The sequence below is a fragment of the Chanos chanos genome, chromosome 14 (assembly GCF_902362185.1).
Source record: "Chanos chanos chromosome 14, fChaCha1.1, whole genome shotgun sequence".
NCBI lineage: Eukaryota > Metazoa > Chordata > Actinopteri > Gonorynchiformes > Chanidae > Chanos > Chanos chanos.
The window spans coordinates 8,117,148-8,141,166 of record NC_044508.1 but is presented as its reverse complement, the minus strand read 5'-3'; the positions used below and the strand labels follow the sequence as shown (position 1 = coordinate 8,141,166).

Here is a 24,019-nt window from a genome sequence, read left to right as displayed (position 1 = left end):
AAAACAGACGGTTTTTTTTATAGGAGAAAGAGCACTGGCAATCTGCCGAGCTCCAGAGACTGTTAAGATGTTGCTCACACCATAGCCAGACAGGAGTGATGGTGACGTGCTAACTCCTAATGAGGCCCGGCAGAAGAGGCAGGGCGGAGTGGAGACCCTCTCCTCATACTGATTCACTTTAAGCAGAAGAGCATGAAAAGCTCGCTTTCAGAGAACAAGCAGTACCTGCACATACCCAGGCCTTAGAAATCAGAGAGGATGGGAAGTGGATCCAATTACTCAGGACAGCGTAGAATATCCATAGACAATATTAAATTATTAATTCTTTTTTTTTCTCTCGGTAAAATTAGAGAATAGTTGGAAAGTGGGATGGACGGTTAGATGGATGGACAGATATTTCAATGACCCCTGGGGGACAATTTGGCCATTTGTGTTTGTGCAGAAGCTCAGAAATTCGATGTTCGTTCTCACCCTCACAAAGGTCGTCACCCTCTGACATGAGTTCATCATCTGAGCAGATGTTGAGCACGTTCACCAGCATTTCCGTCACTGAAAACATAACAACAGATCACACAATCAGCAACTGCATCTCTCTCCCAGTCCTGTAGAAACAGATCACACAATCAGCAACTGCATCTCTCTCCCAGTCCTGTAGAAACAGATCACACAATCAGCAACTGCATCTCTCTCCCAGTCCTGTAGAAACAGATCACACAATCAGCAACTGCATCTCTCTCCCAGTCCTGTAGAAACAGATCAGACTCATGTTCATAGTACCAGAAATTTCAAACCATCAGCTACTGTGAATCTCTCTCTCTCTCCCTCTGATGATAAAAGACACGGTTACATCAACTAAGTTTTTCTCTATCCAGTGGGAAAGAATTATCTTTATACCAAGGCATACCTGTTTTTTGTTTCCTGTAGAAAAGTTAAGCTTGCATTCGAAACTAAAGTATGCTGCTTGCTTTTCTAAAGGAAGCCATTTCGCTGCACTCACTGAACTTCAATGCTCTTCATGAACAGACAACCTTTATACCAAGACCATTTTCTCTAGTTCACACTGGGTGACTAGCATACCTCTAAAATAATACAATTTTTCTGCATTGTATTAGGGTTTCACTTTACGAAAGAGTTTCCATCTGACCACACAGGAGATAACCTTAAACTTATCGCTGTGGCGCACCACTCTAGGGGTAGCCATGGTAACAGGCACCTCTCCAAAGTGTTTCTACATACGATGAGCAAGGTCATTCATTCTTCAAACAAAGAAACCAATTGAAATTAAGTTCTTTTTTCCCCCTTTTACTGATGATCAGAGCTCAGATTGATGTAACAGCACATACCTTTCTCTCCTACGAAAGGCAGGGACCAGGTAAAGACATCCATGAAGTTTGGAAGCCAGTACGGGTGAGGGGAACAGTTGAACTGTCTAATGTTCATGACATTGTTTTCATATTTCAATACAGCAGCTACAGAGAGAGAAAAAGAGAGACATGCATTAGAGCTATGAACTGAGAGACGTGCTAAGAGGTTCTTTCAGGACAGTATTCAGGCTGTATTCTCAGGAAGGAGAAGAAAACAGATGAGAGGTCGGCTTATAATACAGAAAACTCTGGAACCTGATATGGAAACTGGAATCACTAATATCAAATAAAACCTCTAAAGATATGCAGCGGTTATGAATTAATAACGATACATAAAATGTCAGCTCCTTGAATCATTCCGTTTTTAAATATTGCATTAATCAAGAAAACTAAGGAGAGGCAGGCAGGATGCCAACCTAGTTTTTCTACTCCAGACCAGAGGGAAAATTTAACCGACTGGTGCAACTGTTGTGTACAGATGGGACCAAACACAATCTTTGTTGATACTGAGTTCCCAGGGCAACCTAAGATCTAACATGCAAACACATGCGCGTGCACTTGCATACCTTTGTTGTTGTATACGTCTAAGTAGTTTGGTGCGGAGAAAATTGTGATCAGGGAGGGGAAGCCAGTCGTTTGGCTTTTTCTGTACATCCTGTACCTGAAACCAGATCAGCCAGGGCATAAATTAACATATTCACTAAAACACAGGGGCAGCAAACTGTTCCTCTCAGACCGTTCAGAGCTGAGAGTGCTTCTCAGAGTGAACAGGACTCCCAGACACTGTCGGTGTGTCCCTGCAATATTCAAAAGTCCAATTTTGTTTTTCATTTATATGAAAATAACATCTCATGACCACGGTATGGATCACTGTGTCAGCATTTTGGGGGGGGGGCGGGGGGCAAACAAACAAATAATGAATAACCACTTACCCTGCATCTTGTGCTTCATGGGCTCGTATTACTGACAACAAATTATTGTTTGTCAAAAAGTCACATACTGCTTGATAACTGCAATGAAAAGCAAATTTAAAAAAAACCTCATATAAGCAAACAACAGACAAGATCATAATGAGTAAAATACATTTCACATCACAATATTTCCTACATGCAAGAATCATAAGCTTATAATACATGAAAAATATTAAAGTTAGACAAATATTTAAAAATATACATACATATCAGCAATACATTAGGAAGGAACAAATATGCATTTTTGTTTTCTTAGGGCTGTGCAATTTATTGTAAGATCTGTCCGGATTTTGGGTCGTCCACATTACACGTTTTCTGAACGTGACCGTTAAGAGATTGGAGGGGTTTTTGTTTGATGGTGGTTGTATTCACGTGGATGAAGATGATGGCCATTAAACCAGCACCTGTGTTTGGTTATCCTGTCTCTGACTCAGGGCAGGTAAACAAGCCCACAGTGGATACGCATACAGAACAGCCGGGCAAGACCGGCCAAGGTTTAGAGTGTCCAAAAAAAGCACACTCTACTATAAGTTTTGTCAAATCAGTTCTACAAGCCAATGCCCTGCTTCCCAAACCCATCCTAGCAGAATTAGACTACGACTGCTGCAAACAAGACCAGCACGTCGTAGAAGATTCCTTTTGATACGGACACCAGTACCCGAGTATTTTAAAACAAATCAAACACAATTTTTTTTTTTTTTTGCTCCAAAATCAGTCTAGGAGTTATTGGGACCTGCATTAACAACAGCTTCTCAAGAACAAACACATAATGTGAAAAAAGCCTACAATGCTTTGACTGCAAATATATCTTGGAAAACAGAGCAAAAGAGGTATGGACAGGGATAAACTCTGTGCTCTGGTTGTGAATGTGTCAAGGGTGTGGATGAATAGAGGAGATGGGTGGGGGCATCGGCGGCACCTGAAGAAATAGGAGCATCCTCTAACAGAGTTGTGATTGAAGTGCTCGGCTGTTTTTTCACTGCCGTAGTCTTCGCCCGGGTCGGCCCAGATCAGGTCACACATGGGCCCGAACGCAGGAGGCTCCTTAAACCTGTCTAACTGCAAGACACAGAGACGTCCAATCAGAACCAAACTCAGCTCAGAATCCATGTCCCACAACCGTGGTTAGCTCATTCCTGGAAACATTCAGTTGAGTCAGGAGCCATCAGAAAGAGAACACTTGCTAATGATTAAAAGACAAAAATATATTCATAAAAGCTGAAAAGAAAATGGAATTGTGGACAAAATGGAAAAACGGAGTGGTATAATTATAGACGCATCCAAAGGAGCAATGAAAATGCAGCAAGACAGACAGACACAGACGGATAGAAGGAAGGACAGAAGGAAGGAAAAGAAGGAAGGGTGGGTGGATGGATGGATGGATAGAAAGACAGATATATGGATTAGATATATACACAGACAAACAGACATAGACAGACAGACAGGCAGACAGACAGGCAGACAGGCAGACAGACAGACAGACAAGCAGAAAGATAGATAGATAGATAGATAGATAGATAGATAGATAGATAGATAGATAGCATTATACATGCATTTTTAATAGTATTGTTTGAAAGAGACACTTACTTTCCTAATGTCATCTAGGCAGTTGATTTCTGGGGAGAGTCCTCCGTGTACACAGAGGAACTGCTGATTGAGTAGGGCTGCCAGGGGCAGACAGTCAAACGCCTCCATACACGCATCATACACACGCTCCGAATACTTGATTTTACCTAGACATTAAACCAAACAAGGCAACGGTGAGTGAGTGAGGACACACAATATGGATCAAATTAACGTTAGAATTTAGAAAAAAAACACAGAGAAAGGAAAAATAATTTTTTTTGTTTGGTTGTTTTTGCCCATTTTTTGTCTATACATGTTGCCTGCAGTTTGACGGTATGTGGTATAGAGTATATACCATATGCAGTTTGACGGTATGTGGTATAGAGTATATACCATAGGCAGTTTGACGGTATGTGGTATAGAGTATATACCATATGCAGTTTGACAGTATGTGGTACAGAGTATATACCATATGCTTTCATGCCAAATTTCTATTCCCCATGTATTTTATCTGCCCCAATAAAATACAGCCTGAAATGGCAACTTCTCTGTAAACACACACCGCTCTCTTGCCTCTTATGTCCCAAATGGCTAAATATAAAATCCTCATTACGTGTAACAGAGGAGGACAGTATAACAACACAAGTCTATTCTGAGCTACTTACGCTGTACTTCACAATGATTTTGTGTAAATATACAACCATTACACAATGTTTTTGCGTAAATATACAACTACCTCACTACTTTTACTGCGTTGTGTAAATAAACGTGCGTAGGTCAAGTCTAAAGTTCTGCCCTAATGACAATCGGAGACAGTTGTTACTGGTAATGACTTGCAAAGGATCTGTGTCAGTCACGGCGGGGGCAGAGGATGGGAGGATTAAAGAGAGAGCGAGAAAAAAAAAAAAAAAAAAAAGAGAGAGAAAGGCTTTTATCTGTGGAATTTATCTAGCAGAAGCAACGAGTCAAACGCAGCTCCGCAAAAACAGGGTATGTCCTTTACACTACGCCGTGCCAGTGTGTGTGTGTGTGTGTGTGTGTGTGTGTGTGTGTGTGTGTGTGTGTATACCTTAACCTCTCACTGACTAATTGTAGAGCATGTGACAATATATGAGGTAATCTGTTTTGTGGACCATTTTTTTTTTTCCACGGGAAATTACGTTATTTTGTCACTAATTGTCCTAAGCTCATGGATTTTTTTTTTTCCCAAACCTCGGCACTAAAGCTTCCTGTGAATTATAGGCAAAATAATTTCATTAGATAAGTTCTGTGTTACGCGTTACTGGGAATCATTGGAAAACAATGTGAAATGCAAATATGTTAATTATACCATTAGCAATATGCTAGAAAAACTGTGGAACGGTTCCACTGAATTTAAATTAGTATAATCAGCATTTGCTACTGATTATAGAGGGACAATAAGAAGGATATTAAAACTGCCTACAGTTCTTGGGTAATAGTCTTTCCTTTCTTCACTTGAGCCTCACCTAAACACAGTCATTCAACACGAAATTGGGTTACAGGTATCCATTTAAAACAGTGAGATTTAGTCAGGTATTGTGAATGTTACCTCACAACTCTGACTTTCCGATGTATAAACACCCAGGGAAACCTGTTATAAGCTTCTTTACGCAGATCTGAGGGCACATTCAGACATTTTTGTCTGTAGCCTGCAGTTCCGTCAACATGCGATCATTCACTGTCCTTTACATGTAATGTGTATGTCATGAGCTTACATAAAACAAATGACTAAACAAGTCTATCTTAAAGGCTAATTATCCGCACAGTACCAGCCAGGGCAGATGTCAGAGACAGCAAAAGCTCAGGAGTCAACAGTTCAAAATCAGCTTGGCCGTAGTCACATGACAGGGCGAGCTCACAGTAAGAGCCATCCTGACAGATGAGCTAACAGGCTCAGTGGAAGGTTTAAACTGGACCCTGATTAAAACCATTTCAACACTAGCAGGAGAGGAACAAGTTGTTACATATAACCCTGGGCTCTTATATTTCATCAGTTTGCAGGTCCGCCAAAAGGCCTGTGCCCCATTTTTTTGCCAGTCGTCTATTTAATGAATGAATCAATCAATGTAATTACGTACATATGTGAGTATGTCTGTCTGTCTATATGTTTATATCATGTGATCAGGGAGTGCTGTTCAACAACATATACATCTTGGTCGGGGTTACCCGAACTGTACTTAAAACGCTTTTGTGTAAAATGTACAGCTACTGCAAAGTGAGATCCAGAATTTCGGCCGTAAAGTTAATCAAAAACACTCGCTACAGCTGACGTCCTTCAGCGGGACTGTGTAAGACGCAGCTGGAATCCGCAAGGATGGGAGGAGTGAGGGGAAAAAAAAAAAAAAAGAAAAGAAATTATCCACCAAAACATATCTATCAGAAACAATGAGTCAAAGACGCTTTTACAAAAGGATATGGTGATGACGTTAGACTTTATGAGGGCGCTAAACTAAGAAAAGAGCATGTGACTTAACCTCTCGTTGACGCGTCATAAATCCCGTGATGACACATGAGGTAATGCAATCGGTGATCCATTTTTTCCTTAGCCTCTCTCACATGCTGTTTTCACACCAAGCGTCCTTGACTGAGGACAATGAACTGTCCCTTCTAAAGAACGTCAACACGAAAGGTCTATCAAGAACTAACGGAAAAAGTTCGACATGTTTTGAAGAATTTCCCCACGTATGTATGCGAGTCACCATGCATGTATCCATTTGTCTCCCTGTCTATGTATCTATCTATCCGTACGACACTCATAGTCAGTTCCAGAGATGCAAATGCTCGCTTACCTGTTTTGTTATCTCCTTAGCAAACGAGAGCCACTGCTCAATTAGTATTAAAATGAATGCAGATGAGAGTGAGGCTTGTTAGAAAAACACATTAGCATAACAAGCCGTCTTTTTTTTTCTTTTTGGTAAAACAGCTATTCTTAACGTCTAGGCGTCTGTGTGCGTATGCGTGCGTGCGTGTATGTGTGTGTGTGAGAGCGCGTGTGTGTCTTTGCACTCCTGAGTGCCGTACCCGTTTGCTGGCTGGCATACTTATTTCCCCGGCACACCTGGGCAGAGGTTTGGCAGCAGACGCTGTGTTCTGCATCATTAGAGCAGAGACTGGTCTTTTTGAGCAGTGAAGTACAATTAGCTGGCCTGCCTGACTGACACTTCAACATATTCCAGACTCACACGCTCAAACTCACCCCCTTACAACTGTTTGCAGAAAACAGATTTTGTGTTGAAGCTGTAAACAAACACCAGAGTGATAGTGCTTACTCGCTCGCTCACTCTCTCTCTCTCTCTTTCTCTCATTAAATGTGATAATGTAGATGATGTAGAAATTTCAAGAGAATACAGTACGTCTATGAAACACAAGACAGCACATGGAGACAAACCCCCTCTTTACCTACAGTGTGCAAAACTGGCAAATTCATGTCAATTATTTTGACCTAATTTAAAGTGATTTACAGAGCTGTCATGGCTACAGGCCACATTTTTTGCAGGATCTGGCTAATAACTGCAGTTTCATGAAATTTATACAATGCAATATTTACCTGCATTATATTACACTGTAAAACATCTATGCCACATGTAATAGTGAATTAGTAGTTTATGCTTGTAAATATATAACTGCAGTATCTAATGTAATAACTGATAATTAGACATTCAGAACAATATTCTGATATTCAGAACAAAATGTAAGGTTCAAAACACATTAGTATTAAAACCTGTTTTCTGTCTAAATAAAACAAAATTATACTTGAAGGTTATACAATTTTTTCTGTTCTCATTCAAATATTTCATCTGTTTTTATTCTTTTGGTTTTGTGAGTATGTGAGCTTCTGTGCTTGTGTGTGTGTGTGTGTGTGTGTGTGTGAGCGTGCGCTTACACTCCTGTTTGAAGGTGAAGTACTCGGTGAGATGTCGACACTCGTGGTTTCCACGCAGGAGGAAGAGTGTGGTCGGGTGGTTAATCTTCAGCGTCCAGAGGAACAGGACACACTGTCAAACACAGAGGACAGGAAATGACATCAGTTAGGCAAGCGCAAAATCTTCTAGTTACAGAAAGGCATCTCTCTTCTTCGGCATGAAAAGAGGAGAAGAGAAGAGAAGAGAGAAGAGAAGAGAAGAGAAGAGAAGAGAAGAGAAGAGAAGAGAAGAGAAGAGAAGAGAAGAGAAGAGAAGGAGAAAAATGACATGTCAGACACAAACGTTCAATGACTGTTTATTGCAGAAGAAGGCGCAATCCTTTGAGCAAATGTTGCGATCTCACTTTTTTCAAAGTCATACAAAGTCCACTGGCAACAAGGGTAAATAGACAATAATGTGCGCTTGTTTATAAAAGCCAGACTGTCTGAAAAGAAATCAGAAACTGTTTTGTAAAAACTTTATAATGGCGATGCAGAATTGAAAGCAACATGAAAATACCTGTCGAAAACTGAAATGACATTCAAATTTTGAATACAGTGAAAAGAAACCACAAAAATCTCATTCCCAGTCTCATTAAATTCCACTTGTCACACCCCCCCCCTCTCTCTCTCACTCCCTCCTTCTCTCTCTCTCTCTCTCTCTCTCTCCTTCTCTCTCTCTCTCTCCCTCCTTCTCTCTCTCCCTCCTTCTCTCTCTCCCTCCTTCTCTCTCTCCCTCTCTCTCTCTCTCTCTCTCTCTCTCATTTGTATGCAAGTCCCAACACTCCACTTTAAGTGCTGAGAACAAGACGCCAAGGTAACCAAGGATAGCAGGTGTGCATTCAAATGTCGTCTAAAATAATGGATCAGCGGATGAGAGAGAGGGAGCGATGGATGAAGGGGAGGGGAGTGACATACACTAGCAAGCTGGGAGCCCACGCAGGTGGCATAATGAACAGAAAATTACAGGTAACGGTGCCTGAACGATAGCATGATGAAAAAGAAAGAGCGCTTTTACTTCTACTTCTGAATGGTGTGTGTGTGTGTGTGTGTGTGTGTGAGACAGAGACTGAGTGAGAGAACAAGTGTGTGTGAGACAGAGGGAGAGACTGACTGAGAGAACAAACGTGTGTGTGTGTGTGTGTGTGAGTGTGGTGAGAGAGAGAGAGAGAGAGAGAGAGAGACAGTCAGTCAGCGTGTAAGTGACTGGATCAGTGTGTGTGTGCATGCAAGACGGACTGAGAGAGGCAGTGAAACAGCAAGCATGGATCAATCTGAGTGTCTGTGAGAACATATATGTGTGTGCCTGTGAGTGTGTGTGTGTGTGTGTGTGTGTTTGTGAGGGGGTGTGAGAGAACGAGCAAGAACCAGATTGTGTGTTTGTCTCAGCGTGTGTATGCCTCTGCGTGTGAGTGTGAGTGTGTGTGTGTGAGAGAGAAAGAGAGAGAGAGAGAGAGTAAGAGAGAGAGAGCGTGTGTGTGTGAGTGTGTGTGTGTGTGTGTGTGAGAGAGAAAGAGAGAGAGAGAGAGAGAGTAAGAGAGAGAGAGCGTGTGTGTGTGAGTGTGTGTGTGTGTGTGTGAGAGAGAGAGAGTGCGAGAGAGAGAGAGACTCTTACAGGTGCTCCAGGCTAATATGAGCTTTAATAAGTGCACTCTCATCTCAGCGCGGGGAGACAGAAAAACCTCAGACACGTGGGCGAGGGAAGACAAAAGGGCTGCCAGGGCTTTGTACTGGACAAGTGGAGCCGTAGCCCACGGCGACTGACCAGGAGCACAGCCCAGGAGTGAGCACACTCTCCTCTCTCTCTCTCTCTCTCTCTCTCTCTCTCTCTCTCTCTCTCTCTCTCTCTCTCTCTCTCTCTCTCTCTCTCTCTCTCTCTCTCTCTCTCTCTCTCTCTCTCTCTCTCTCTCTCTCTCCCTCTCTCCCCCTCTCTCCCACTCCACTTGATCAAAGAGATACTGTGAGGGGAGGGAGGGAACAGGCTAAATGAGCTGAATAGCAGTCACTCTGAGCTCAATACAGCGCCAAGCCACAACACCAAGCCCGGATGGCTTCACGACAGGAGGAGAGAGAGAGAGAGAGAGAGAGAGAGAGAAATCAATGTGTCCCTTAAACATTTACGCCTCTGGATCCGACAAACACTAACGACATTTAATGTCGGCTACGTTTTCAGGAGGCGCAGTCACGAGTTCATGTCATAATAGTATTTACATGATCACAGTACAAATACAGCGTCACATCAGTGTAGATAAATACTGATAATTTACCCTCGTGATAGTTTATATTACCCTACAAGTTATTGTTTGATGACCTCATTACTAAGATCCTGATTTTTTTTTTTCTTTTTTTACACCAACAACAACAACTTGAATCAGTTATGAAATTGGAAATATTAAAATATAAATGAAACCACTCCACCACATATCGGTGACACTCCGCTGAAGAGGAGTGAAGTGAATCCAGGGCTCTGCAGTATTAGGGAGGGGACAAGTGCCCCTGTTTCTCTTCTTCACCCCTCCCTTTCCTTTCCTCCCTTTCATCTCTGACATTTGGTGAACTTGCTTGCCCTTCGATCAAACGCTAACCACACCCCTCCCTCTCACTCAGTTGCCACGGCGAGGGTGAATCAGCGCACGCGGGGCCTCTCGGCTATAAATATGAGGTGTAAAGACCGAGCAGAAATTTCGAAAGGCTTTTTTTTTTTTTTTTCCCCATGAAGCAATATAAACACAATATAAATATAATACTTAAAGCCATCTGTGGCCACCTAATGTCTCTCCACTTTTCTCATTCACACCTGTGATACTATCACGTATGCTACAACAGAACAGAACTACAATCCCAAAAATCAGGGGGCACCTCTCTGAGAACAGGAAAATGGATGTCTACAAAAAAAATAATAAAATAAATAAAAGAAAACGTGTCAAAAGTCTTCCATGACGCACGCGGGTAGTTATGAGGGCCAAAGGCAGGCCAGTACACTAGTAATTTCTTAAAATGCTTGGAAGGTTTCAGTGTATTTGGTAAGCCAGGAAAACATAGTCTTTTATACGCTTCAGGGCAAGTGTCACTCAAATGAACCAAGTCAGTCAAAAAGACGTGACTCTGGGAAGTTTGAACACAGCAGAATGCAAAAGAGAGAGAGAGAGGTTACCGCAAACTGGAAAATGTCCACTGAGGGACTGTGAAGAGGTCTGCCCATAGGATATGCATGCATGCATGCCCGTGTGCGTGCGCGTGTGCGTGTGCGTGTGTGTGTGTGGTCATTAACACAGGACAGCCCCAGCTGGCTTTCGCTGATTACACTTGAACAGATGGTTCAGAGGGGATGACAAGGCACCAGGTCACACTCAGCCGATATTGTGTGTGCCTATATGTGTGTGTGTGTGTGTGTGTTTGTGTTGTCCCAGCCCCAGGCTCCCGCACAATGAAATACCACAACACAGTCCACCCCTTCCCTGATAAGAAGAAACCAAATCCGCCGAGCGTACAAACAAAAATACTGCCGCGTGTGTTAAGCCTTACACAAAAACGGCGGTGAACGTGAACGGTCCAGCTGTTTCCGAGTTGACTTCACAGCGATAACACAGCAAAGAGTCTGACTGGACTAACACTCACCTCAATACTGAAGTAGCCTCTGTCTACGTAGTCTCCCAGAAAGAGATAGCGTGTGTTGTCTGGCGAACCTCCCACCTCAAACAGTTTCATCAGGTCGAAGAACTGACCATGGACATCTCCACAGACTGTGAGAAAAAAAAAAAGCAAGAAAGAGAAAGAGAAATAAATGATAAAAAATGTTTAAATGTCTTAAGTGTGAGAGGCAAAGACCAATGAGATTTCATGATGGAAAACGATGAAAAAAAAAAAAAAGAAAAAAGGTGCCCTAACTGCAGAGTAGAAGATCCTTTCAAAAGCCGGGCCGATCAAGAAGACCGTGCTTTCAACCTTCAAAACTGAGAATGGTGCAGTCCTTTTTCAAACTCAGGACTGAAAAGTGGGACAGTCCGTTTGAAGCGAAGAGTTGACGTGGGGACGGCGATTTCCACGTTCGGTCACCGACCGCGCTACTTTACAAAACTCAAAACCCTTCGCGATCCTCCCCAAAATTCAAAACGACAAAACGTCACAGGCCTGTCCAAACTCTACGAGTTGAGCTCCCCGTTTATCTCAACCTAAAGGGCTCTCAGGAGTTACGATCCCGGGACGAAGAGGTCAGTTTACCTGTGATGGGGGCTTCCACCTCCAGCATGCATTTCTCCTGTCGCAGGATGTTGGCTCCGTCGTTGATGATGCGTAGGGCCACGTCCTCCTCCACCCTTCCCTCTTTGACCAGGTGGCTCTTCAGCAGTTCAGCGTTGGGCTTCCCATCCACGTACAGGTCCTTCATGGTCAGGCGCTGGTGCGGGGGCAGGGGCACGGCTGCAGGACGAGGAGGAAAAAAAAAAACAAAAAAAAACAAAAAACCATGGTCAGACTGTAAGGGGAACAGTACGTGGAGCTAGATGGTGTGCGTGTGAGATATAGGTTGTAAAGGGATTTCTGTGTGTTTGTGAGAGATATATAAGATGGAGAGCACTGTGTGGGTGTTGTGGGCTTGTGTTTGTGTGATAGAGAGACGTAGGGCGTAAATCACACGTGTGTGTGTGTGTGTGTGTGTGTGTGTGTGTTTGTTCTTGATGGAGGGAGATCACGTGTTGAACATTGACTCCGGTCAAACTGATGAGTCTCATGGAATACTGCCGTGAAGACCGCGTTCCTTCACATAACCCATCTGCACGCAGACAACACCTCACACACCTTCTGTCTTCATCAGTTGACACACTGTCATTATAACACGAGCCTAGGACGTCGCGAGAAACCAGGCAAAGACACTTAGCCATCCAGCTAATTACGTTTCAAATGAAGACCAATCAAAGGGCAGGCAGGCTTTCGCAAATCTTTACTTTATTAGTTGCGTTCCCTCTCGACGTAAAAGAGCTCCAATGACCTTTCCTGAGACAGTCTGTTCATAATCACAGTTTTGGTATCACGAGGATTCGAGTTATTTAGCTCGTCTCTTCAGCGACAAAGCTATGCAAGGTCTCCAAGAGCCAATACGTACTGTAATCCTTTACCTGGACTGAACTGTCAGGTAATCTAGCCGGGGGCAAAAAATACCCTCGTGAAAAGCGCAGGAGGTTGCCATGGTAAAAGAACCACAGTCGTCGGGATCCTTTGCCTCTGGAAGCATAAAGGCCGGAGCTGAACGTATCGTTCAGGGAATGACGTATTCCATATCATCGAGACACCGGTCGTTTTTGATACTGCATCACTTTAACAGTGTGTGATTAGACTATGTGACTAAGCTATTATTTTAATTAGCCAATGAACAAAAGCCTCTTAGGACAGTCACACTCCTAAAGACAGGAACTATGAATAGGAAAGGGAAATTACTCAATTTACTTTAATAAACTGCAATTATTTCATTACAAAGCAGTGAGAGAAACTGAGGGGGAAAAAAAAAATATTGTTTTATTATCACACAGTGTAATGTTGGTGTTGTAATGTGTGGCAGACCTATGATTTTTGGTTTGGTTTGAGAGATTTAACCAAGCCACAATAATGTACTGATTATATCTAAATCAGTTCCCTTTATCGGCCCAAATACTATGAAAACACATAAAAAATAATCAGCCATTTTATGCCTTATAAACCTACGAAAAAAAAAGAAAAAAAAAAGAAGAATGTTCCAATATTTCATGCGTCAGCTTACAAAACCGAGACACGACGTTATGTTCTGGAGCGCACGCTGCGTTGAATATGGTATAAGACCGTGACACCAAACTGGGATTTCAAAAAAAAAAAAAAAAAAAAAAGAAAGAAAGAAAGAAAGAAAAGAATAAAAAAAAGAGAAAAAAAAGGAGAAGTCTTGACAAAGTGCTGCCAGGGCCCCCCACGCTCTGTGCTGGCAAAGGCCTCCTTCAGCCTAACACAAAGAAAAGCCTTCAGGATCCCAAGTTTCCGCTCCAGGCTCATTAACATGCCCCTGACAACAGCCTGTCGCGTCTGAACCCTACGACTATAAGAACCGAAGGAGAGGACACCCCTGACATTTCTTCAGTAATCACTGTTTCGTTAAAGTTTTTGGTTCATTTGCTAGGGAAGAAAGCTCCCATGTGTACAGCTGATTTCAAACGTAATGAATTTTATGTTGCGCCCTTTTAGACGAGGACCCTCAAACCCAGTTAGGTGAACTTGGGTTTTGCCCTTGCTTTTTTTGCCCTGTTTGGGAAACAGGTGAGTGTTCTGTGCCAATATGGCATGTGGTCTTGGGTAGAAACCCTAACAGCAGGACGTCAGGAATCGAGGGCCAGAGCTGAACAGCTCTACTCTTTTCCACGCCTGTCTCTCCTTTCATTTACCCCACAGAACCGAACCTGCTCCCTGTTCAGAATCTTAACTTCAGACCTCCACAGAGAGAACCACAGACAGACCGAAAGAGACAGACGGATAAAGAAAGAAAGAAAGAAAGAAAGAAAGAAAGAGCCCCTGCTCTTGAAGTGATTATTATCATCAAGTCAAAAATATTCTTAAATTAATACGCAACCTAAAAATCACAAACAGACCACAGGACGCTCGCTAAAGTGGTTAATTGCCAAAAAAAAAAAAAAAAAAAGGGTGTTCAGCAGAAAACCGTGGGCTCAACACAAAGCGTTGAGCAGAAAATCCGTGGGCTGTGAGATGATAGCGAGACACACACACACACACACACACACACACACACACGCACTTGGAGTCTGACAGTGTTTCCACTTGCCGTTATCTGTCAGTCTATTCCCTCTAGAGAAATTCACGGCACCGTAACGGACCAGCTGTCTGTCTGCCCCCGTCTCGCGACTCCGAATTTTTCCTTACGGCCTTAATGACGCAACAGCAGTTCGCCTTATCACCAGTCGACTGAGGCGTGTCCACACACAAGTAGGCTTTTCACAATGGTATCTCTGACACAAAAGGAATAGCATAAAGATTACGATGCCATAAACGTCGATCTATTCAAGGCCAAATTAGATCAGTCTGAATGTTTGTGGGACTAGTCAAGATCCTTGCTTGTTCAGAACGCATTCCAATGCGAATCACTATAAATAGTCAAAGAGCCAAACACAGGGTTTCCCCCCCAAACACACAAAAGGAGAATGATCGCATTTTCCACACAAGGGATGGATTCTCTGCATTCCAAAGCTTGGCACAGTATTTCCCCCAAGAGAATCCTCAAATACCATCACTAGCTACTGGCCAAAATCCAGACTTTTCTCTGTTGGATTCCAGTGTCTTTGCCCAGAAGAAGTGCACTCCCCTTTGGCCAGTATCATTACTTAGGCAGTTTCCTTCACAACCTCTCCCCCCCCCCCCCCCCCCCCCCCCCCCCCGCGTGTAGGTCTAGCGCTGCTTTCCAGAGTTTTACGGTGTGGAGAGCCAAATCAACGAAAACGCTCCATGACGCGACAGCCTATTTTCTTTTGAAGAATTTGGGACTGAGGTTCAGTGTCGCAATCATTTCTGATCTCACACACACACACACACACACACACACACACACACACACACACAGACAGACACGCACACAATACTTTATGATGGAGAATTATATGATAAGGATTAGGTCAGACTTTTGAAGTTATTCTAAACATAGACTGACAAGGCTTAAGGGTCATATTTGAAAGCAACCCTCAGTGTTACCTTCTATAAAAATACGGTAACAATAAAACTAAATTTGAAACACACACACAAAATGTAGGAGCTCTCAGGGTTGTTGTGTTTTTGTTTTTTTTTGGAAAACAAAGACCATTTGTGAATTACTGTAAATGTTCCAGTGTAACTGGTACCTACCAGAGGAGGTTGAGTGAGGTTGGTAAAAGTGAACAGAGGGTTCAGTTTCAACTTTCACCTTACCCAGAATTATCCTGGAACTGCCTCCCTGACTTGAGGGCCAGTTTGGTGTATTACCAGATTAGTAAGTTATCCAAGTGCTGCTATGACCGTGGGCCTGCATAGAGATCATTCTACGGTGAGGTAGGTGTACCAACAGGCTAGCTTCACATCTTTGAATAAGACTGACAAAGTCACACACCTTCGTCTATTTTGGCCCTTGGTTGGAAAACTTGCAAAAGAAGAACAAAACGAAGGACAGGACAGTTATAACCCAAATAAGGCAATGGTATCTTACACCAGAGACTGACACTGGTGGTTGCTTAAGCTGCAGCTGAGGCAGTCACTTCCTTTAGACACTCAGACTGTCCTCTCCTCTGCTATTAAGCTCCAGGGATGTAGACGGTGCACCGCATTCACGGAGCTTGTTGATGGGTGACCGAAAGCACGGTCGGAGGGAAACAGCCACCCCGCCAGGGGACAGAGCAGGGCACCGTGACAACCGAGGTATAAATAAACACTAAGCGCCGATGGCTGCACCAAGGCAGGCTGGGAGAGGGGCCGCTAAGCCAGGCAGGAGTACTAAGACGAGATTAGCCAAAGCTTCTATTAGCTGGGGATTCCAGGTTCAGAGTCTGTTTATTTAAGGGAAGTGCCCTAACCACAAACAAGATCCTCACCCAAAGCTTTGGAAGGGAAAAAAGAAATATCAGACGGAGGGTCAAGATGAAACAGGGAAGAAGAAAACTCCCTCAGCTCCAGAAAAAAGTAGTAGGCCTATCATGCAATTAAAAAAAAAAAAAAAAAAGATATGGAAGTGTATAAACCACTTAACTGTCCATCACCCACTTTCATACAGTGTCATAAAAGGACGCACAGATCATTAAGTTTGTCTGGAATTCTGGAAATTAAAAAAAAAAATGTAAAGGGGAACTTGTCGCGGCAAATTTCCTTTTTCCGAAATGTCGTTGTTTAGCCTCCGGCACTCTCGGCTCCTGATGATCGTGATCTAATAAAAACTAACCAGAGTCAACATAATAGGTTTCTGTTCAAGACCGCGCGCGCATACTCTGTCACACGGTCTCAGCGGATGGCACACGGATCAAAAATCCTCAGCCTGGTAAAGAGCCTGAAATGACACTCTCTTACAGTGAATCCATCGCTAATGCGGAGTGCCCATGTTTCGCTCTGATACGCCCGCTGAAGTCACTTTCACAGTGGGCTAACTTTTCTCTGCACGATTCACAAAGCTGCTCTGCTATTCTATAGGGGAATGACGCAAAATATCGTAAGATGAGAATCCAGAACCCCCTCCCCCTCCTTTTTTTTTTTTTTTTTTACTAATGTCTTACCCTTCACAGGTGACGTCAGAAGGAAATGGATCGTCCTTCCGATATATTCATTTATCCATCTACTTATTCATCTGTCCATCCAGTTTATTAATGTTTATGTAAACACTTAGTGGCATACAAAAGACCCATCAGAACTTTGATCAAATATAACTCTATTATCCAGACAGAGGATCACTTTCAGCTGTGACTGCAGTAGGACATGAGGGGAAATTCAACCTGGACAGTGACATTTGAATGGCAAATGCATTCAACAGCCACAGCTGATATTAGTGAGTTGTAATCAGCCCATCTCTGTGTGTTGATTGTTTCTCCATCAATGGCCTTGAGTTTGGTCAGTTATTGACATTAAACTCAGGTTAACTACCAACAGGAACTACATAAATGCCAGCCACATAAAAACCCGACGGATGCGGCTGATTGAACGGGAATTTCTCCCCATAATCAAAGTCATTGGTTCCTTAAATGCGCTGGTGTTTTAGTATTGAACCAGTGGCCACAAACAGAGGTCTGTGAAGCATTTGTTGAGTTCTGTTTATTTAACAGCAGACGCGTGGTCTTTGTCATAACATGACATTTTGAGCTCTCGTAACACTGAAAAACCGTGTGTATCTCAAACAGTGGATTACCTCCATTCCAGATTTAATGTGTATCCTCACCAACGGGGTTAACATGGTTTGAACAGGCCTATATCCCAGTGGACAATGTATACACTCAGGCTTGTTTTAAATTCTCTCTCTTTAACAAACACATAAAACTAACCTGGTGCACACAACCGTGGCTGTCACAGCACTCACAGAGACCATTTGAATGATTTCCCTTGCTTGTTTCATCACATAACTAGACTATATGAAGTAGCATGCAGAGGATTACCATAGCACTGCATTTCTATACATATCAATACATAGACTTTACTTCAGCTTCACCTCTGAGGAGTTTGGTCTAGACTGTATGTAGATTGGAAGACTAGTAACCAAATCACACTGACCACTGTGACAACAGTGCTCTTTAATGCATTGTGTTCACCTGAAGAGCTGTGTTTTGATTGGACCTCTGGAGGGACGTCAGGAAATGACTATTTAAACCACGCACATCGTAACAATATGTTTTCTTTTTTTTTTTAATACTATCTATCCTGAATCGTCCTCAACACAGTTTCTTCACAGCAAATGTGAAGTCGTTTTATTTTGAATAACAAAAAGCAAAACCCACCAGTGGAATAACCAAAGATAGCTGAATGTTTCTTTCGGGTTGTGAGGTACTATTATGGCTTAATGACGTCTCGTCGTACATGACATGATGCGCTCTCATTTAAATCACTCAACTCAGCTCAGCACCTGACGCTAAATATAAACAATTTATTCCAAACTCTTGTTTGCCTAAAAAAATCTCTAAGAATGACACGTAGCTTAATTCAAGTATTTAAGAAGTAAATCTAAGTATGGACTAAAACACAGAACAATAAGCATTAAAATAAAACGATGACAAATGTTTTGTGCTGTCGCTTTACTCTCCGTGTAGCTCTCTGTACAGTGAATAACAAGCATATGATATTCAAAGACTGACCTAAACAAGAGTCTGCAGGAATGGTAGCATTCCCACATTATGCAAATAAAGATTCATGACACTGTCAATCGCCAGAGTTACCTCCAGGCCAATTTGCTAGGAACCCAAATCAGACACGACACAACACGGCACCTGACCAATCGGACCGATCGGACAGCGTATTAAGAAGGAATGTATTTATGTGTGTTAGGGTGGGGATCTAACGGGCAATTCGGGATTGACAAAGTAGAATTGCAAACAGGCTATTTATGAAGATATTAAACAAATAAATTAATTGATTGTTTATAGTGTCTACGAATTAAGTATTCCCTTGTCAAATAAATAGTTATCAACAGTTTTCCGAGTTGTGATATAAATGTAGTGAGACCTTGCTAAACATTCTTTAGTACTAAGAGAACTACTCGAACGGCAATTAGTCATTTCCACTAAGGGTTGCCAATGTTGTCTTGCCTTAGTAGAAGCACAATTTATCTGTAACAGTTAAATCTGTTAGCAAGTGAGCTAGCTGAGACAGAAGTTGCATTAGTTGTGTTACGTGAATACAGAGTTAATTTTAAAATGCATACATCTGCGATCCATTGCTTTCCGCCTGTCTATACGCCATGCATGCCAGCTCACTTAATATAGGTAACTAACCAGCCAACTTGGTTACCTCTCATTAACTAGGTTAATTTGACAGTTTGTAAGCAAGCTCCTTGCAAACCTGCTAATATTGGGTGGCAAAACAACCAAGACAAGATAAACCCCAGTCTTGCTATGTAAAACACTTGACCTGTCGTCTCAGTCTTCTTAAACACACAACAGTTAAATGAGAATGTAAGATCTGAAACTTATTCCATGCCCTAATGCGCTGTTCAACAATTACCTAACCCGTTAAACTCGCATCAACAATTTTAAGATGAGCCAAGAATACACTTAAAACTTACTTTTAATGAGCCGTTCGGTGGTTGACTGCTTCTCTTTCTGATCTTTTCCCGACATCCTCGCTTCACCAGATTGGAAAATTCAACGAGAAGATTTATTTGACAGAAAGCAAATTAGCTGCAGTTCTCCGTGTTTATATTCCAAGGAAAGATCTAATCGGCGTCTTGCTACTGCCAGCAAAGTCGCCAGCCACAGTTAAATGTACTGCTCAATATGCCAGCCTGCTATTTTGATAAAAAATGAGAGAAAAATCATTTAATTCAGTCGACACAGAACAAAAGTTCCGCGTACAAATGATTTGACATCATAATAATTTCCGAATCTGGTTAACCCCAACGCGAATAGCAAATTAGCTATCAATAGCTGGATTTAAAATGCCTAATTAGCCAGCCAACAAATTCACAAGTAAATTAGACAGATGTCACGTCGGGGGCTCTTGCAGTCTGCATGTACAAAGCTTGGAATATGTCAGCCTTCAGATTTCTTCAGACTCTGGCTAGAACCTGAGGCGGCGAGAAGATGATTAGGTTTGGTGCGCAGTCTTGAATGTTAATCCGATTTTCCACTTTTCAGAGTCAGAATGTCAACTAGCTAGCTAGTTAGCTACACAGTCCAATTAGTTCAGTGTCATAATATATAGTCAGTCGCTGATTTTTTTTTTCTTTTCTCAGTCATAAATCCTGTGGACTATAGACGTTGGTCGGTTCGACCCTCTTTCCACAGCTAACCATATGGCTAGCCTTAACTTGCTATCGCACTCACTCCCTCCCAGTTCTTTCAGATTAAACACTAATCTCAAAACCACAAACGGATTTCCTACAATATGGCGGAATTGTTGCCCGTAACGTACTGACGTATGTGTAACGTAGCGCGCAAACCTGGCAATTGACCAAATTGGGTTTTGCTCAAGATGTACAGTCTTTGGATTTTGTTCCTAAGATTTACAGGTTCGTTAACAGCAATTGCTTTCACATACATACATACATACATATATACATACATGAATACACGTATAACAATTATTTCAGAGTAAGAAACGGACAGTGTGTCACTCTTGTGTTGGGGTGGGATAACAATCTAAAAGTTCAAATCCGTGGTCGAGACAAACTCAGAAATTTATTTCTATCTCCGTGTGAAATATGTGCGTGATTTGACTTGACTCATCATCTTGCATGTGGCTTAACGGCAATTGTTTTATACAACAAACAAGTACATACCGTTTATGAAATTCTCACAAAATTATTTCGCCCCTTCAAATATAGGGTTTAGCATTAGCTGAGGAGTATAAAAGATCTTATAACAGTATTTCACCCTCTCAGAAATTAACGGAGTTCTATAAAAACACAAATTCTTAAGATAATCATTCTGTCCACTAGATGGCATCACCTCTATTGTCAGAAAGTTAAGGCAGGCCAGTGGAGTTTTCCTGTGACAAGAATGACAGTAAAATTCATTCTTGGTACAGCGTAGCAAGGACGCACACGACTCAATTAGTCAGGAGACTGATGATTGCGCATAATGAATAAGGTATGATAATGGTTTCCTTGTACAAACATAGATCATTAAATAAAAATCGGAGCTGTTTGAACATGAAAGAAAAACACAGCATTTTGGGGTCGCTGCAGTTTCTATTGTCATTTACGCGTCGTGACCATTACGAAAACCATGACAGAACGGAAAAGAATGTATACAAAACTAAAGAATCAAGAGTACAGTTAACTAAATAAATCAATTAATAAATAAAGAGACAATCATACAAAACCCTGAATAGTTCTGTTTATTATCTTCAAAATAGACATGGGTCAGGTCCACATACCACCCCTACAAGCTTCAGAGGACATCTAAAATATGTGTGTGTGATTATATATATATATATATATATATATATATTTTCACGTTAGGAGTGTAAAAATATCTGTGTTACATTGCAGACAGCCTCAAAAGGCTGCTTGACCAGTTTTAAACCAATTGAAGATCAGCAAAAAAAAAAAAAAGAAGACACAAGTCAAGAAACAAAGCAGCTGTGAGTATGGAAATGCTGATTCATTGAGTAGAATTGGCATACTCATCCCAGGATGACTGGAGTTTACTCCTCTCTTTTTGTTTGTCTCAAGAGAAGAGGGGTATGCTACAACACATATCTCAGTTAGTTATCCAACAATAAGCCAAAAGTCAGCTGTCCAACAAGAATGTTTCTACTTCTTGCCCTATTTAGCAGTTTTGAGTTTTGGCTTGATGTGGCTGTGACTAACAGAGAAATCCTGTTTCATAGTATACCCTGAAGCACTACTACACAGCGAAATTCACCACTGCAACCGAAGTTAATAAGTGCCTAAAACGTCCTCCAGTGGGACATCATTGGTACACCACCGCTGGAAGGTCGAGCAGAGGAGAAACCGGTACCCAGTGAATTTAAGGGAACTAACGATAGGTAAAATTTCAGAGCATCTGTAGCACCGACTTGTGCGTGTTAAAAGCTGTTGAAGTGAGGAGTTACAGGCATTGGCCTTAAGCCCTTATCAGTGTCAGTTAGTAGTTAACAGTGTAGCACATATAATGAGAACAGATCCCTTAAAAGACTTCCTTCTTTCTACCTTTCCCTCATTTCTTTCTGTTCTGCTGCCAGATTCTCGATTTCCACCTAAATTCCATCATTTTTGTTCCTTATCTTTCTTTTGTTGTTGTTTAATCCTTTCTACTTCCTTTCTCATCTGACTCCTTTCTGCCACCTTTCTTTCCAAGAAAGTGGTTTAGTACAGAGTGGCTAAAGGGATATAGAACATGCGGGGGCCTAAGTGACCTGTCGTCTCAGTATAGGCACCCAGTGTGTTTTTATTTCCTCAATCAAGCACAACTCAACACAAAACGATAGGGGTTGTGTAAACATAGCCTTTACCCATTTTTGGCAGAGATGGTGTGTTTTCCCAATGTCGCTAGATGTTTTTGCAATTCTGAGAAACTTTTGTTGTTGTTGTTGTTGTTGTTAGTTGAGCCTATTAAGGAGCACCGAAGAGAAAACGGAGACACTATTGAAAAATGAAAACATCGTTATGATAAAAATACACAGAGGGAAACACTTGAAAGTGGAGATAGATTTTTCAGAACGACACTGATATGCATCCAAGAATGAGAACAGCTTTCACTAAAATTGCCTAATCTGGATGAAGCCAGTTCACTAGACCACAGTGAATAAGAATAGTGACAAATGAGAATTTGTACAAGGTTCGTTACAGAAAGGGAGACTATTCCTGAAAGTTTCTTTAGGAAAATATCGTTTAATGTTAATAATGATAAAGAGCACTGTTATTTCGGAAGGAAGCTCTTCTCTGCATTTGTGAATGTCCTGTGCATGCCGAGAACTTCTGCATATCAAGATGAGCATATGCAAAGAGATTATCAATCATTGTAAAGAAAAAAGTAAACAAAAACAAAAACAAACAAACAAAAAAAAGATAATGAACAGGGCAGAGTGTTACAAGTTCAGTGTAAGTAATTTGTTAAAAGATAATGCAAACGTACACATTTATACACATTGCACTTCCTTTCATTCACTCATTCATTCATTCATTCATTCACTGACTCATTCATTCATTCATTCGTTCACCTCCTTCTGTATGATGATTCAGTCCCACTGAGCACTGGCATTAATGCTTGACTACACCACCAGAATTAATAAAGTATATTCTATCTATTTCTACCCATTAGATCTATTTCTATTAATCTACTCATTGCTACACTACTATTTAATTATTTTTTAATAAGAATTTAATCAGTACAACTAAAACATCTTTGGCTGCAGGTGTATGCCGTCAACCTGGGACGCAAAAATGTTTTTTTTTTTTTTTTTAATTAATTCGTACAACACAGTTCGGCCTCTGTCTGTGTGTTTGCATAGGCTTTACCATAAACTGACGATAAAGCTTTTCTTCAGGTATGAAATGTTAAAAAATATATATGTATAAAATTAGATTTAACTGAGTCACAATTTGGGAACTGTAAACGCCACCATCTCTGACACAGAAAATCAGCCCATTAATAGATCCGCTATTCATGGAAGGTAACACACTGCATCATCAAGGTGTATTAAAAGAAACCCCTGCTGCATAACAGCTAAATTTGATATTTTTAACATTATTATTCTTATTACTACTGGTAGATGTCTCAACAATAATGGCCATAGTTTCTAGGGCTGAGCTTTCTGATCCAATCTGGCAATAAAACAAACAGAATGTCAAATCAAAAGACAGATCAAAAGACCTTCACTTCAGCTATTTCCGATTTGTTTTCATACACAGAGAGCACAAAGGAGTCAAAGAGTGCAAATTCAAGGTCTTGTTTAGAGGATGCTGCTTCACTTGCTGTGGAGTCTGAGACGCCACCAGGATATTCATTGCATTGCGTTGAGCAATGTTCTTCAAGTTGCAGAGTGACATCATCATGACTAGGCGGAGT

At 41.6% G+C, this 24,019-nt stretch overlaps 1 protein-coding gene across 7 annotated transcripts in view; it reads right to left on the bottom strand.

Moving 5' to 3' along the window:
* Window positions 1-19,658, bottom strand: part of ppp3cca (protein phosphatase 3, catalytic subunit, gamma isozyme, a) — a 28,331-nt gene extending 8,673 nt beyond the window's left edge. For 5 of the 7 annotated variants that reach the window (XM_030791364.1, XM_030791362.1, XM_030791363.1 and 2 more), the window contains exons 1-10: window positions 19,570-19,658; window positions 12,045-12,242; window positions 11,442-11,566; window positions 7,806-7,917; window positions 3,923-4,068; window positions 3,255-3,394; window positions 2,297-2,374; window positions 1,931-2,025; window positions 1,344-1,469; window positions 472-549 (exon numbers count right to left, since the gene is read on the bottom strand). In XM_030791364.1, coding sequence (XP_030647224.1) covers window positions 472-549; window positions 1,344-1,469; window positions 1,931-2,025; window positions 2,297-2,374; window positions 3,255-3,394; window positions 3,923-4,068; window positions 7,806-7,917; window positions 11,442-11,566; window positions 12,045-12,242; window positions 19,570-19,624 — 1,153 coding nt within the window. In that variant the 5' untranslated portion in view covers window positions 19,625-19,658. The remainder of the gene's footprint in view (window positions 1-471; window positions 550-1,343; window positions 1,470-1,930; window positions 2,026-2,296; window positions 2,375-3,254; window positions 3,395-3,922; window positions 4,069-7,805; window positions 7,918-11,441; window positions 11,567-12,044; window positions 12,243-19,569) is intronic. The other 2 variants (XM_030791365.1, XM_030791367.1) reach the window with 2 other exon arrangements.
* Window positions 19,659-24,019: the final 4,361 nt, after the last annotated feature.